Source organism: Siphateles boraxobius, unplaced genomic scaffold (genome assembly GCF_051911475.1).
Source record: "Siphateles boraxobius isolate OS27281-9 unplaced genomic scaffold, OSU_SipBor_1 121, whole genome shotgun sequence".
NCBI classification, from domain to species: domain Eukaryota; kingdom Metazoa; phylum Chordata; class Actinopteri; order Cypriniformes; family Leuciscidae; genus Siphateles; species Siphateles boraxobius.
Genome location: NW_027508724.1, coordinates 507,501 through 520,731, shown reverse-complemented (window position 1 = coordinate 520,731; position 13,231 = coordinate 507,501). Strand labels below are relative to the sequence as shown.

Below are 13,231 nucleotides of genomic sequence, written 5' to 3'. Positions count from 1 at the left end.
GGACTATAAGTCGCATTTATTTAGAAATTTATTTAACAAAATCCAAGACCAAGAAAAAGTTATTTAAACAGACTGTAATTCATTAAAACAGAAGGCATTTAAGTTATTCAGCTACACACAATAGCACAAAGAACAACAGGCTGAATATGTGTCCGGTATGTTGTTAATGTAAAACATCAACAGTTAGCTACACAATAGCATAAAGAACATACCTGAGAGGCTGAATAGGATCAAATAAAATAAAAAAAACATAAGACAGCGAGTCCAACAGTTATCGGTAAAGCAATTTCACCAAGCTCCCGCGATCTTATTCCACATCACTGAAGAGAGATTTTTTCAGCGGTAAAACTAGCTGTAGTCTAGAGCGCATAGAGCGCTCTCTCGTGGCTGTAGACGGTAATGTCATCCCCAATTTCGGCAAATGATGCATTCACGTCATACCACAAATACATCAAAAACTCGCAAATAATAATCTGGGGCCGTCAGCGATCCTGTGACGAGTAAATCTTGGTAATTTTGATATATAAGTCGCACCTGACTATAAGTCGCAGGACCAGCCAAGGTATGAAAAAAAGTGTGACTTATAGTCCGGAAAATACGGTAAACAAAAGAACGTAAAGAAAATTTTAAAATAACAATATATTCAATTAATAAATACATACACACATATATATATATATATAATTAGGGCTGTCAAGCATCTGAGTGTCATGAGTGTCTAATGCTTATACTGTAGCTGATTCAAGTACACACACTGAACAAACTTATAAACGCAATACTTGTTTTTGCCCCATTTTTCATGAGCTGAACTCTGAAGACTTTTTCTATACACACAAAAGGGTCTATTTCTCTCAAATATTGTTCACAAATCGGTCTAATCTGTGTTAGTGAGCACTTCTCCTTTGCCGAGATAATCCATCCACCTCACAGGTGTGGCATATCAAGATGCTGATTAGACAGCATGAGTATTGCACAGGTGTGCCTTAGGCTGGCCACAATAAAAGGCCACTCTAAAATGTGCGGTTTTACTGTATCGGGGGGTAGGGCTGGGAAAAAAATCGATTTGATTTAAAAATTGAGTTGGTAGGTCAAATCGATTCATATTTTCAAAAAATCGTTTTTTTTTCTCCCCCTCTTTTTCCTTGCAAAGAATGTTTAAAATAAATACAATTACATTTTTTATGGCGAGTGGTGTTAGTGTTTACATGTTAAATTCAACTAAGAGTTATCTCAGGATTTTTTGTTGTTTTATTAGCTCAATCCAAATACAGTATAAATAATTTGGATGTTTAACAATCTTTGTTGCTTACTGCACAGTGACTTTTCAGTTAGAGAAAGGGTTTGCCTGTGCAATTTTGTTTATGTTGATGCACTTTAATTAAATACAATAAATATATATTATAATATATTTATTGAAAATATATCAAAAACCAGTCAGTATCTGGTGTGACCACCATTTGCCTCACGCAGTGCAACACATCTCCTTCACATAGAGTTGATCAGGTTGTTGATTGTGTGTGTGTGTAAGTGAGTGAGTGAGTGAGTGAGTGAGTGAGTGAGTGAGTGAGTGAGTGAGTGAGTGAGTGAGTGAGTGAGTGAGTGAGTGAGTGAGTGAGTGAGTTTGCATTGGTGTTGGGTGGTAAAGGCTCAATCACAATTCACCCCTTGGCCCTACCCCTCCATTTTGCGCTTTCACGTCTAGGGGTAGGGTGTCCCGATTCTTCTTGTGATAGACGGGTAGGGCGAAGGGGTCAGAGATCGAAACAGAGATTTTTCAGAGGCACACTCCGAACGAGAAAGTTCCCAGAATACATCGCGAATCACCGGCGAGACGACTTTGCAAACGGTTAAACATTTAAATTTAGCCCCAGATGACACCACCATGCACTTTATTTACTCTTATAATAATAATATAGTCATTTAAATTAAGAAATTGTATAATAAATTACCTTTCCGAAACAGAAAAGACATACATTTCGAGGAAGGAACGTTATAATCATCATGTTTCCTCAGAGGTAAGAGCAGCGGCAGTCGTTGTCATGGAGAAATCCTGTAAAAACTCGTCGCTTCCGTAACGTCAGAGCGATCATCGACGACTGATGACGTATCGGGTTCATGAAGGGTTGTTCCATTTCGTAGGGGAATATTTTAACTAGGGATGGCGAAAACTAAAAATTTTCTTGACCGACCACCGAGCCTCGTAAGCCGGTTGAAACCAGTTAACCGATTAGTTTAAAATATGCCACGCTATTTGAAATAACAGCCATTTCGAGTCGCGCCTGCAATTTCGCAACTCTGTCGCATCTCTCTCTGCCTCCCGCTCACACACACACACACACACACTGCCCCGGCGCCGCGCTTCCACTCACGTCACTTTTTTAAAATCCCCTACAGCGCGAAACATGAGTCCCGCAAACGCGGCGCCGAGGAGCTTGTATGTAATCGGAGGACAAATGGCTCCTTAGTTTTGAAATGGTTTTGGTACAAGGTGATCGCGTTGAAAATAAAGGCGTTAGTCTAGCGTTAGAAGCTAATTTGAAACATTGCAGCGGCTCATTTAAGAAAATGACAGCTCCGAAGAGACTCTGCTTTAGTTTGAGGTAACGTTAGTGCTAACAATAATAAAGATAGATGATGATCATCATCACCTTATCTGTTACCACTGAAATGTAGATGTAATGTATTTCTACAGTATTACTACTGTATTTAAGCACTGTATCACACAAGTTGCAACTTACTGTGTCATTCTTTTTGGTGAAATGGTCCCACACACTACGTTTCTTTGCACGCTTCATCCTGTCGTCTGCCCTGGCTCTAACCTCCAGTGTTTTAGCCTGTAGCCTTTACTTTTCGCAAAAATTGTGAGCGTGCAAACCCAAACGCTGCGACCTCGCGCCAAATGTTTTTTATTGGTTAGTACAAACAGGCGAGTTATGAAAAATTGAGTGTGAGGGATTGGTTCACTTCACACAAAAATATCTTGGAATGAGATGGCTAACTGTAGTAGCGTTTAGTCCACTGTCTATAATAGCCTAATTTAGAGATCACTTTTTTTTTTAACCGAGTACCGACAACTTTGATCGGTTAACGTTAACGGTCAACCATCGGTCAAACGGTCATCGGTTAGCATCCCTAATTTCAACCCCTTGGCCCTTGTAACTCTGTTTTAAGGGCCAAGGGGTACACTCGAAAACAAGGGGTAGGGGCAAGAGGTGAAATGGGATTGAGCCTAAGTGTTTGCAGAAGAACAGTTAGTCCACATCACAACCCAAAACCAACCGTGATTCCTTCTCGTCTCACCTGTTGAGCCAGTGTCCGAAGTCGGGCAGGTGCGCCCACTGCACCCCGGTGTGGTTGAGTGCCCTCAGCAGGCGACAACAGGCCAGGGTCATCAGCGGGGTCACGAGGGCCAGCCACTTCTCCCATTCCGAACTCATTCCCAAACTCCCCCGTTCCTCGTCCACTTCCTCTCCTCTCGGCTCCCGGAAGAACTTCCCGTCCACTTCCTCTCCTCTTCCTCTCTGCTCCCGGAAGTACTTCCTGCACACGTCCTGGAAGACGGCCAGGCACAGCGTGTTGAGAAGGAAGTACCAGGTCTGGTGTTCCTCCTCGATGAAGCTGCTGGAGGCCAAACTGAGTGTGTGACCGACCGTCCCGATCAGCAACAGAGTGTCCAACTCCGACAGAGTCCAGGCACAGCCCTAGAACGAGACGGAGACGGGATACACACACATTAGTCAAACATAAGGGGCTTTTCGCTTTCGAAGGAACCTTTTTATAGTTCCTAGAACTATTGGCGGAAGTTCCCGGATTTTGGCGTGTTCGCAACACAGGAACTAGGAACGATGTTAGTTCTAGGAACTCCTTTTGGAGGAACTAATTTACTCCTACTTTAGAGTCGGAGCTAAACCAGCGCTATAGGAACTATCCGTGACGCTGATTGGCCGAACACACACGAAACACCAGTACCCGCCATTTTTAAAAACGCTGTGTATCACACAGATTATAGCCTATATATTTCAAGTGGACATCAACCACACGGCATACACTAATGACTTTTCATTTCTGTCTTCTTTCTATTACGGCTGGGACGGTATGGATTTTTTCTCGAAAAAAAGAACGAGCACACTTTGAAAGAGTCAAATTTTCATCAGGCAGTAATTTTGGCATGGACCAATCAGTGGATAGATTTCCTTATTTAAGAATATTCTCAGATACATTCGCATTGAATGTGAAATTCCTAAGAGGAGTTTACATTCAGCACACATTTGACAATACATCATTTTCTAGAGAATACATTATGATGTTCACATTGGAAATAAAAGTTAAACACCTTTTCCAACATGTCTTAATTACAAAAATTATATTCCATATTTAGGTTTATATAATATGTTATTTTTTAAATTAGTATATGTTGATTTTTCTCAAGACGTTTTGGAAGTTGTAACTTGTAATGGAGTAATTTCCGCTGTAAGGTATCAGTACTTTTACTCAAGAATGGTTTTCAGGGACTCTTTACACCTCTGCCAAAAAGTATAAATCAGGAGTTCGCAGATGGCCAAAGGAGTTAATTGTGAGTTAATTGAATAATACGCAATGAATTGTGGGTAATATTAGCCATTGCACGGATCTGCACCAAAAATAGAAAACCATCCGGGTAACTTTGGAATAAATGTGTTTATGATGCATGTAAGAAACAAATACATTTGTGTGCAGTTTCTTGTCCTTTTGAATCGTTACACTTTTACATGCATCACAAACATAATCCCTTCAACAACACACGACAGATGGCGTCTCCCATACAGACAGAAGTTTGCAGACAGAGAGAGAGAGAGAGAGAGAGAGAGAGAGAGAGAGAGAGAGAGAGAGAGAAATGGAGTGGAAAAGGTGAAGCGGTGGGAGTTGAAAAGGGCAAAAACCACAAATAAGCGAAACATCTGACGATGTGTGACGGTGAAACACTGCTGACACTGAAGTCTCCGCTGTCCAACACAGGCAAACTACTCTACAGACAACACTGTGATGTGTAGAGCCCTGACCTAACACACACACACACACACACGGAGAGAGTTGTGACAGTTTCCCAGTGTGTGAGTGCAGGGCTGCTGGAAGCAGAGCAGTATTGACTCAGAGCTAACAGAGACACACACACACACACACACACACACACACACACACACGTACTGTATGTGGTTTACAGGGACCTTCCATAGACGTAATAGTTTTTATACTGTACAAACTATATATTCTCTCTCCTTACACTAACCCGACCCCTATACCCACCCATAACACAAAACTATATGCATTTTTATATTTTCAAAAAAACTCATTCTGTATGATAAATAAGCTGTTGTCCTCATGAGGACCAAAAAATGTCCCCACAAGGACATGGATTTCGGATATTGCCATCTTTGTGGGGACATTTTGTACCAATAATGTAGGATTTACAACGCCACACACACATACACAGTGTGTGTGATTGTGAGTGTTTGTGAATGCGAGTGTGTGGCCTGGTAAATCCTACGTTACTGGTACAAAATGTAGTGTGTGTGCATGTGTGTGTCTGGTCATGATGGATACGACCATGTGCAGCATTGATGTGTGTTGCCATGGGGACTGGTCACATCTCATTGGTGTGTGTGTGTGTGTGTGTCCTTGATGCAGCGATGGAGTTTTCCCTCCATCACCCGGAGAAACACCTGAGTCGAGATCAGCCGGGAAACGGGTTGTGTGAGAAACTTTTGTTTGTGTGTGTATTGTGTAAACACCGTCTGGGATGAACTTTCTTTACTTTTCTCCGCATCTCATATTGTCGCTCCGGTCCCGTCTGAGGGAATATTTGGATCCGCGAGAGTGTGGACCAGAAGAAGCACAAAAGCATCAGGAGTTTGTTTTCCAGGTCTCCGATGGTTTCATCATTACAGGAGCAAGAGCCGCGCGCGCTAATCTATATGCTAATGCAGAAACACTGACACTCCCACTGACAACAGGCTGTATGTGTTTGTGTGTATGTGTGCTAGATAGTGTGTGTGAGTGTTCGAGTGTGTGTGTGTTTGTGTGTGCGCGTGTGTGTGTTTGTGTGTATGTGTGCAAGAGAGTGTGTGTGAGTGTGTGTGTTTGTGCGTGTGTGTGTGTGTGAGTTTGCGAGTGTCTTTGTGCGTGCGCGTGTGTGTTTGAGTGTATGTGTGCTAGAGAGTGTGTGTGAGTGTGTTTGTGCGTGCGTGGGTAAGTGTCCGAGAGAGAGTGAGAGTGTGCGCGAGTGTGTTTGTGCGTGCGCGTGTGTGTTTGAGTGTATGTGTGCGAGAGAGTGTGTGTGAGTGTGTGTTTGTGCGTGCGTGGCTAAGTGTGCGAGAGAGAGTGAGAGTGTGCGCGAGTAAGTGTGTGAGTAAGCGTGTGTGTGTGCGCGAGAGTGTGTGTGTTTGTGTACGAGATAGTGTGTGTGTTTGTGTGTGCGTGTTTGTGTGTATGTGTGTGAGAGTGTGTGTTTGTGCGTGCGCGTTTGTGTGTATGTGTGCGAGAGAGTGTGTGTGAGTGTTTGTGCGTGCGTGCGTGGGTAAGTGTGCGAGAGAGTGAGTGAGAGCGTGCGCGAGTAAGTGTGTGAGTAAGCGTGTGTGTGTGCGCGAGAGTGTGTGTGTTTTTGTGTATATGTGTACGAGATAGTGTGTGTGAGTGTGCGAGTGTGTGTGTTTGTGTGTGCTTGTGTGTGTTTTTGTGTATGTGTGCGAGAGAGTGTGTGCGAGTCTGTGTGTTTGTTTGTGCGTGCATGAGTAAGTGCGTGAGAGAGTGAGTGAGAGTGTGCGAGTAAGCGTGTGTGTGTGCGCGAGTGTGTGTGTGCGCGAGAGTGTGTGTGAGTGTCTGTAAGCGCGTGTGTGTGTGTGTGTGTGTGTGTGTGTGTGTGCGAGAGTGTGAGTGTGCGAGTGTGTATGTGTGTGTGAGTGCACGAGATTGTGTGAGTGTCTGTAAGCATGTGTGTGTATGTGTGTGTGTGTGAGAGTGTGTGTGTGTGTGTGTGTGTATGGCCCCTGATCATCATCATCATCATCATCTCATGTGTAAATAAACAAGCTGTTTGTGTCTGTAAAGTGTAAGTACTGTACAGTATGTTACGTTTCCCTGAAGGCCACTTAAAATGTTACGGTTTCTACACTATAAATGAGTTTTTCATGAGCATTTTACACCGTCTCTCTGACCCGTACAATTGAACAGCCTGGTTTTGCTGCTGTACTTTTTTTAAGGTCAAAATGAAACAGCATTTAAAGCCCATTTTACTTTTGTAATGAGAGTCAAACAAAATATTAACTTAGGGAAAACTTTTTTTTTTTTTATCAGAAATTGATGTGAAAGTCAAAGCTTAATGCAAGTTCCCCTCCTAAAACAGCAGCCTAAACCAATACTTAAATAGCTATTTGGTAAACACTTAGTAAAAGGCAAAAAAAGCTGTTTCAGAATATAGTACATTTTTACATTTTGATGAAAGATTATGGATTATAATAAGAATCAAAACATCCTATTAAGTCTCGAGTAAACGTCTCTATTATGAAGGATGACAGCAGCACTAATCGATCAGGAGGCAATTAATGCGAGTAATTAAACACTGTGTCGGATTTATACAGACACGACCCACATCTTTAAAACAAGCGCATTTCAATAACATTCATTTTTTCATATTACTACTAATCCACACGACTCACCATCATATAAATGATTGTGGTCTGAAACTCATATATTGTGCTACTACTGTCCTTTCACTTAGTAATGCACAAAAGTTACTCTTATAGAAATTTGCTTGTTCGGACAACAGTGTAAATATTAATCATCAATGCTTTTCATGATTATTATCACTCTATGATTTCACACTCCGAGAGGTCAATGCCAATTGAGCAACTTCTCAGATGCATGACATCAATCCCATGATTCCCTTCATCGGTCTCTCAGGTGTCAGTCGGGAATCCATTACCTGAAGAATAAACTTCTGGATCTGAATCTGTCACTTAAAGCTGCCGTCGGCAACATTTTTTTGATCATATTCAGTGAAATCGACACTATAATCCAACAGAACAACATAAATAAAGTGGTTGTAGAAAAAAACACGATCTTCTAACTCCGCCTGGAGCGTGTTATTTGTTTTGCAAAAATCCACCGCTCCCGGATCATCGGGTCCAATCAGTGCAGGGGGGTGTGAGATCTGACTGTCAATCACAGGTCGTGCACACGCCAACCCTCTCGCATGTCACAATCACATGCACACGCCTGAAGTTCGCGCAGTAATGAAGAGTGATGGCGTAAAAGATTCCAATTCCTCGGTTAAACTCAAGAGCTAGGAGGTCAAAAACAACACAGGAAAAGAGAACACCTGCTGAAAAGAAAGAAGTAAAGAAAGAAAGCGACCGTGCCCGTAATAAAACCAGGATCAACATCGGATCGGCATTTGAAAGGTGGAGAGATCTACATGATTTAATTGGGTTCAAGCTGGATGCAGAGCTTGCAACATTTCTTCTCTACAGGTAATTGTGCTTTATCAACCAGTTACTTTATTTCTTAGTGTTATGTTAGTAATCTAAGTATGTTTGCCCAAATGTGTTGGTATGGATAGCTAACGTTAGCACTTGTTGGGCAGGTTCATTAGCTTTGATGGACTGAAATCCGTGTGAACGGAAGGTTAGGTGGATAAACATGTTCAGATGAAAGGATAAAGTTCGGCTTTTTGGAAGAATCAATGCTACTCTATCTTTCTTACGAGAGTAAGAACAGTAGTAAAGCTACTGTTATTGTATGTGCTATCTGACTAGCTCCAAATACTCCATGGTGTTGATGGATGCTGATGAGACGGGCGCGTTCACAGAAAATCTGTTGCACACGAACAGCGAGCACGAACTCGGTGGGAGGGTATTCGTTGATAGTGGGGGAGGGACATGAGAGTTGTAAACATAAAAAAATTTGCCTAAGTCCACTCATTCTGCCAGACATGCCGACTGCAGCTTTAAATATCTGAGGTCCGATTGTTATGTTAGTCAAGAGCTCTAATGTGCACCAAAACAGTTTTGTTTGCAAAGATTGTTTGCAAATAATATAACAAATAAATCTATAAACGGTAAAAATAACATTAAATGATGAAAGATGGATGGATAGAGAAATGGATGGATGGAAAGATTCAGTTTCAGTTTATTTATAAAGCACATTAAAAAACGGCGACTGGCCGACCAAAGTGCTATACACATAGAGAAAGAAACTAATGCAATTTAGAGACATAAATAATGAAAAGCAGTTCAGAGCAGAATAATCATTCTAAGCTAAAAGCGACTGAAAATAGATGAAAATGAACTCAGACAGAGAGGAAGTTGCTCTAATATAAAGTGGGAGTTTGTTCCACAGTGTGGGACCAGACACTTCAAAAGCTCGGGTTTTAGGTATCTGAAGAAGTTTCGTTTCAGATCTAAGACTTCTAGTGGGAGAGTAGAAATGAAGTAAATCAGATAGATAAGAAGGTGCTAAATCATTTAAAGATTTATACACCAGTATTAAAATTTTACATTCAATTTTAAAATGTATCGGTAGCCAGTGAAGGGATCTCAGCAGGGGAGTGGCATGGTCGAATTTCCTTTTTCCCATAAGGAATCTCCCCGCAGCGTTTTGAACAAGCTGTACCCGGGCCGTTTGGGACTTTGATACACCGAAATAAAGAGGGTTACAATAGTCCAGGCGCGAGGTGATAAGAGCATGGATCGCAATCTTCAACGAGCGTTTAGGGAGATAAGATTTAATTTTCGCTATAGATCTATTTTCGCTATAGAGAGAAAAAGCTAGATCTGATGACAGCACTAATTTGTTTATTGAATTTAAGGGAGCTATGTAAAATCACAGATCGATAGATCAATAGACCCCAAGTCAAGATCATAGATTTGCCTAGTTTCTGAGGGGTTAAAAACAATAACTTCTGTTTTGTCTGAGTTCAAAAACAGGAAGTTTCCAGCAAGCCACGCTTTTACCTCCTCAAGACATGTTGCCAGACTGTCTATAGCACTCTTATTTTTCTTAGACAAAGGCATATAAATATGCATGTCATCAGCATAACAGTGAAATGAGATATTGTGTTTCCTAAAAATAGAGCCCAGAGGAAGAAGATATAGTGAGAATAAGAGAGGAGCTAAGACAGAACCCTGAGGCACACCGCAAGATAGATTTCGGAGTGAAGAAGAGAGACGTCCAATTTTTACAGAGAAACGTCTATAAGTTAAAAAAGATTTGAACCAGCTCAGGACCACGCCCCCTAGTCCAACGTAAGACTCAAGTCGAGAGATGAGAATCGTGTGGTCAACGGTATCAAAAGCAGAAGACAAATCTAGCATAACTAATATGACGGAATCTCCCGAATCTGTGGTCATATAAATATCATTGAGAATTTTTGTAAGGGCAGTTTCTGTACTATGCAGTGATTTAAACCCTGATTGAAACTTTTCAAAGATGGCATCAATTGAGAGTTTCTTTAGTACCGGTGAAATTGAGGAAATTTTCAAACTCAAGGGTATAGCTCCTTCATGCAAAGATTTATTAAGCAGCGATCTCAACCCTGGGCCGACAGTATCAAATAATGTTTGCAGATAGCGAGGATGTAAAGTGTCATACATATAAAAGGAAGGTTTAAGTTTAAACATTATTTCCTTTACGTAATGTAAAGAGACAGGATTGAACGAGGTCCAGAGCGTAGGTGAACTCATCTCTGTTGGTGTTTCCTGTTCAGAGACTTGAAATTGAGCTCTCAGGTTAGAAACTGTATTGCCAAAGAATCTAGCAAGATCCTCACAGAGCACCAAAGATGGGCAGCGAGGAGAGTTTATAGGAGGATTTAAAATAGAGTTAATGACCGAAAAAAGTGTCTTAGGGGTGTGGTGACGTTTCTCAATGTAGTAAAATAAGAAGCTTTAGCTTTCTTAAACGCATTCTGATATAACGATAGCCAGAGCCAAAGATCAATGATGGATGGATGGATGAAAGATGGATGGATGGATCGATGATGGACAGATGGATGAAAGATGGATGGATAGATCGATGATAGATAATGGACAGATGGATGAAAGATGGATGGATAGATCGATGATTAATGATGGACAGATCGTTGATTAATGGATGGATGATAGATGGATGGATGGATTATAGATGGATGGATAGATGGATGATGGATGGATGGATGATAGATGGATGAATGATAGATGGATGATAGATGGATGGATGGATGATAGATGGATGGATGGATGATAGAAGGATGGTGGATGATAGAAGGATGATAGATAGATGGATGATAGATGGATGATAGATGGATGATAGATGGATGGATGATAGATGAATGATAGATGGATGGATGATAGATGGATGATAGATGGATGGATGATAGAAGGATGGATGGATGATGGATGGAGGATAGATGGATAGATGATAGAAGGATGGATGGATGATGGATGGATGGATTATAGATGGATGATAGATGGATGGATGGATGATAGATCGATGATAGATGGATGGATGGACAGATGGATGATAGATGGATGATGGATGGATGATAGATGGATGGATGGACAGATCGATGATAGATGGATAGATGGACGATAGATCGATTATAGATGGATGGATGGACAGATCGATGATAGATGGATGGATGGACAGATCAATGATAGATGGATGGATGGACAGATCGATGATAGATGGATGGATGGATGATAGATGGATGGACAGATGGATGATAGATGGATGGATGGACAGATCGATGATAGATAGATGGATAGATGGATGATAGAAGGATGGATGGATGATAGATGGATGGACAGATGGATGATAGATGGATGGATGGACAGATCGATGATAGATAGATGGATAGATGGATGATAGAAGGATGGATGATAGATCGATGATAGATGGATGGATGGATAGATGGATGATAGATGGATGATAGATGGATGGATGGACAGATCGATGATAGATGGATGGATGGATGATAGATGGATGGACAGATGGACGATAGATGGATGGATGGATAGATCGATGATAGATAGATGATAGATGGATGGATGGATAGATGGATGATAGATGGATGGATGATAGATGGATGGATGGATGATAGATAGATGGATGATAGATGGATGATAGATGGATGGATGATAGATGAATGATAGATGGATGGATGGATGGATGATAGATGGATAATAGATGGATGGATGATAGAAGGATGGATGATGGATGGATGGATGATAGATGGATAGATGATAGAAGGATGGATGGATGATGGATGGATGGATGATAGATGGATAGATGGATGATAGATGGATGATAGATGGATGGATGATAGATGGATGATAGATCGATGATAGATCGATGATAGATGGATGGATGGACAGATGGATGACAGATGGATGGATGGATGGATGGATGATAGATGGATGGACAGATGGATGATAGATGGATGGATGGACAGATGGATGATAGATGGATGGATGGATGGATGGATGGATGATAGATGGATGGACAGATGGATGGACAGATGGATGGATGGACAGATCGATGGATAGATGGATGATAGAAGGATGGATGATAGATCGATGATAGATGGATGGATGGACAGATAGATGATAGATGGATGGATGGACAGATCGATGATAGATGGATGGATGGACAGATCGATGATAGATAGATGTATAGATGGATGATAGAAGGATGGATGATAGATCGATGATAGATCGATGATAGATGGATGGATGGATAGATGGATGATAGATGGATGGATGGACAGATCGAAGATAGATGGATGGATGGACAGATCGATGATAGATGGATGGATGGATGATAGATGGATGGACAGATGGATGATAGAAGGATGGATGATAGATCGATGATAGATCGATGATAGATCGATGGATGATAGATGGATGGATGGACAGATCGATGATAGATGGATGGATGGACAGATAGATGATAGATGATGGATGGACAGATCGATGATGGATGGATGGATGGACAGATGGATGATAGATGGATGGATGGACAGATCGATGATAGATAGATGTATAGATGGATGATAGAAGGATGGATGATAGATCGATGATAGATCGATGATGGATGGATAGATGGATGATAGATGGATGGATGGACAGATCGAAGATAGATGGATGGATGGACAGATCGATGATAGATGGATGGATGGATGATAGATGGATGGACAGATGGATAATAGAAGGATGGATGA

At 41.4% G+C, this 13,231-nt stretch overlaps 1 protein-coding gene and 2 pseudogenes across 1 annotated transcript in view; all 3 read right to left on the bottom strand.

Moving 5' to 3' along the window:
• Nucleotides 1-2,748: 2,748 nt before the first annotated feature.
• Nucleotides 2,749-13,231, bottom strand: part of pigg (phosphatidylinositol glycan anchor biosynthesis class G (EMM blood group)) — an 87,411-nt gene continuing 76,928 nt past the window's right edge. Inside the window, exon 9 of the mRNA XM_077223751.1 lies at nucleotides 2,749-3,701. Within this exon, the coding sequence (XP_077079866.1) occupies nucleotides 3,297-3,701 (405 nt within the window). The 3' untranslated portion in view covers nucleotides 2,749-3,296. The remainder of the gene's footprint in view (nucleotides 3,702-13,231) is intronic.
• Nucleotides 10,844-11,661, bottom strand: LOC143732607 (uncharacterized; annotated as a pseudogene).
• LOC143732600 (uncharacterized) overlaps nucleotides 11,660-13,231 on the bottom strand; it is a 1,834-nt pseudogene continuing 262 nt past the window's right edge.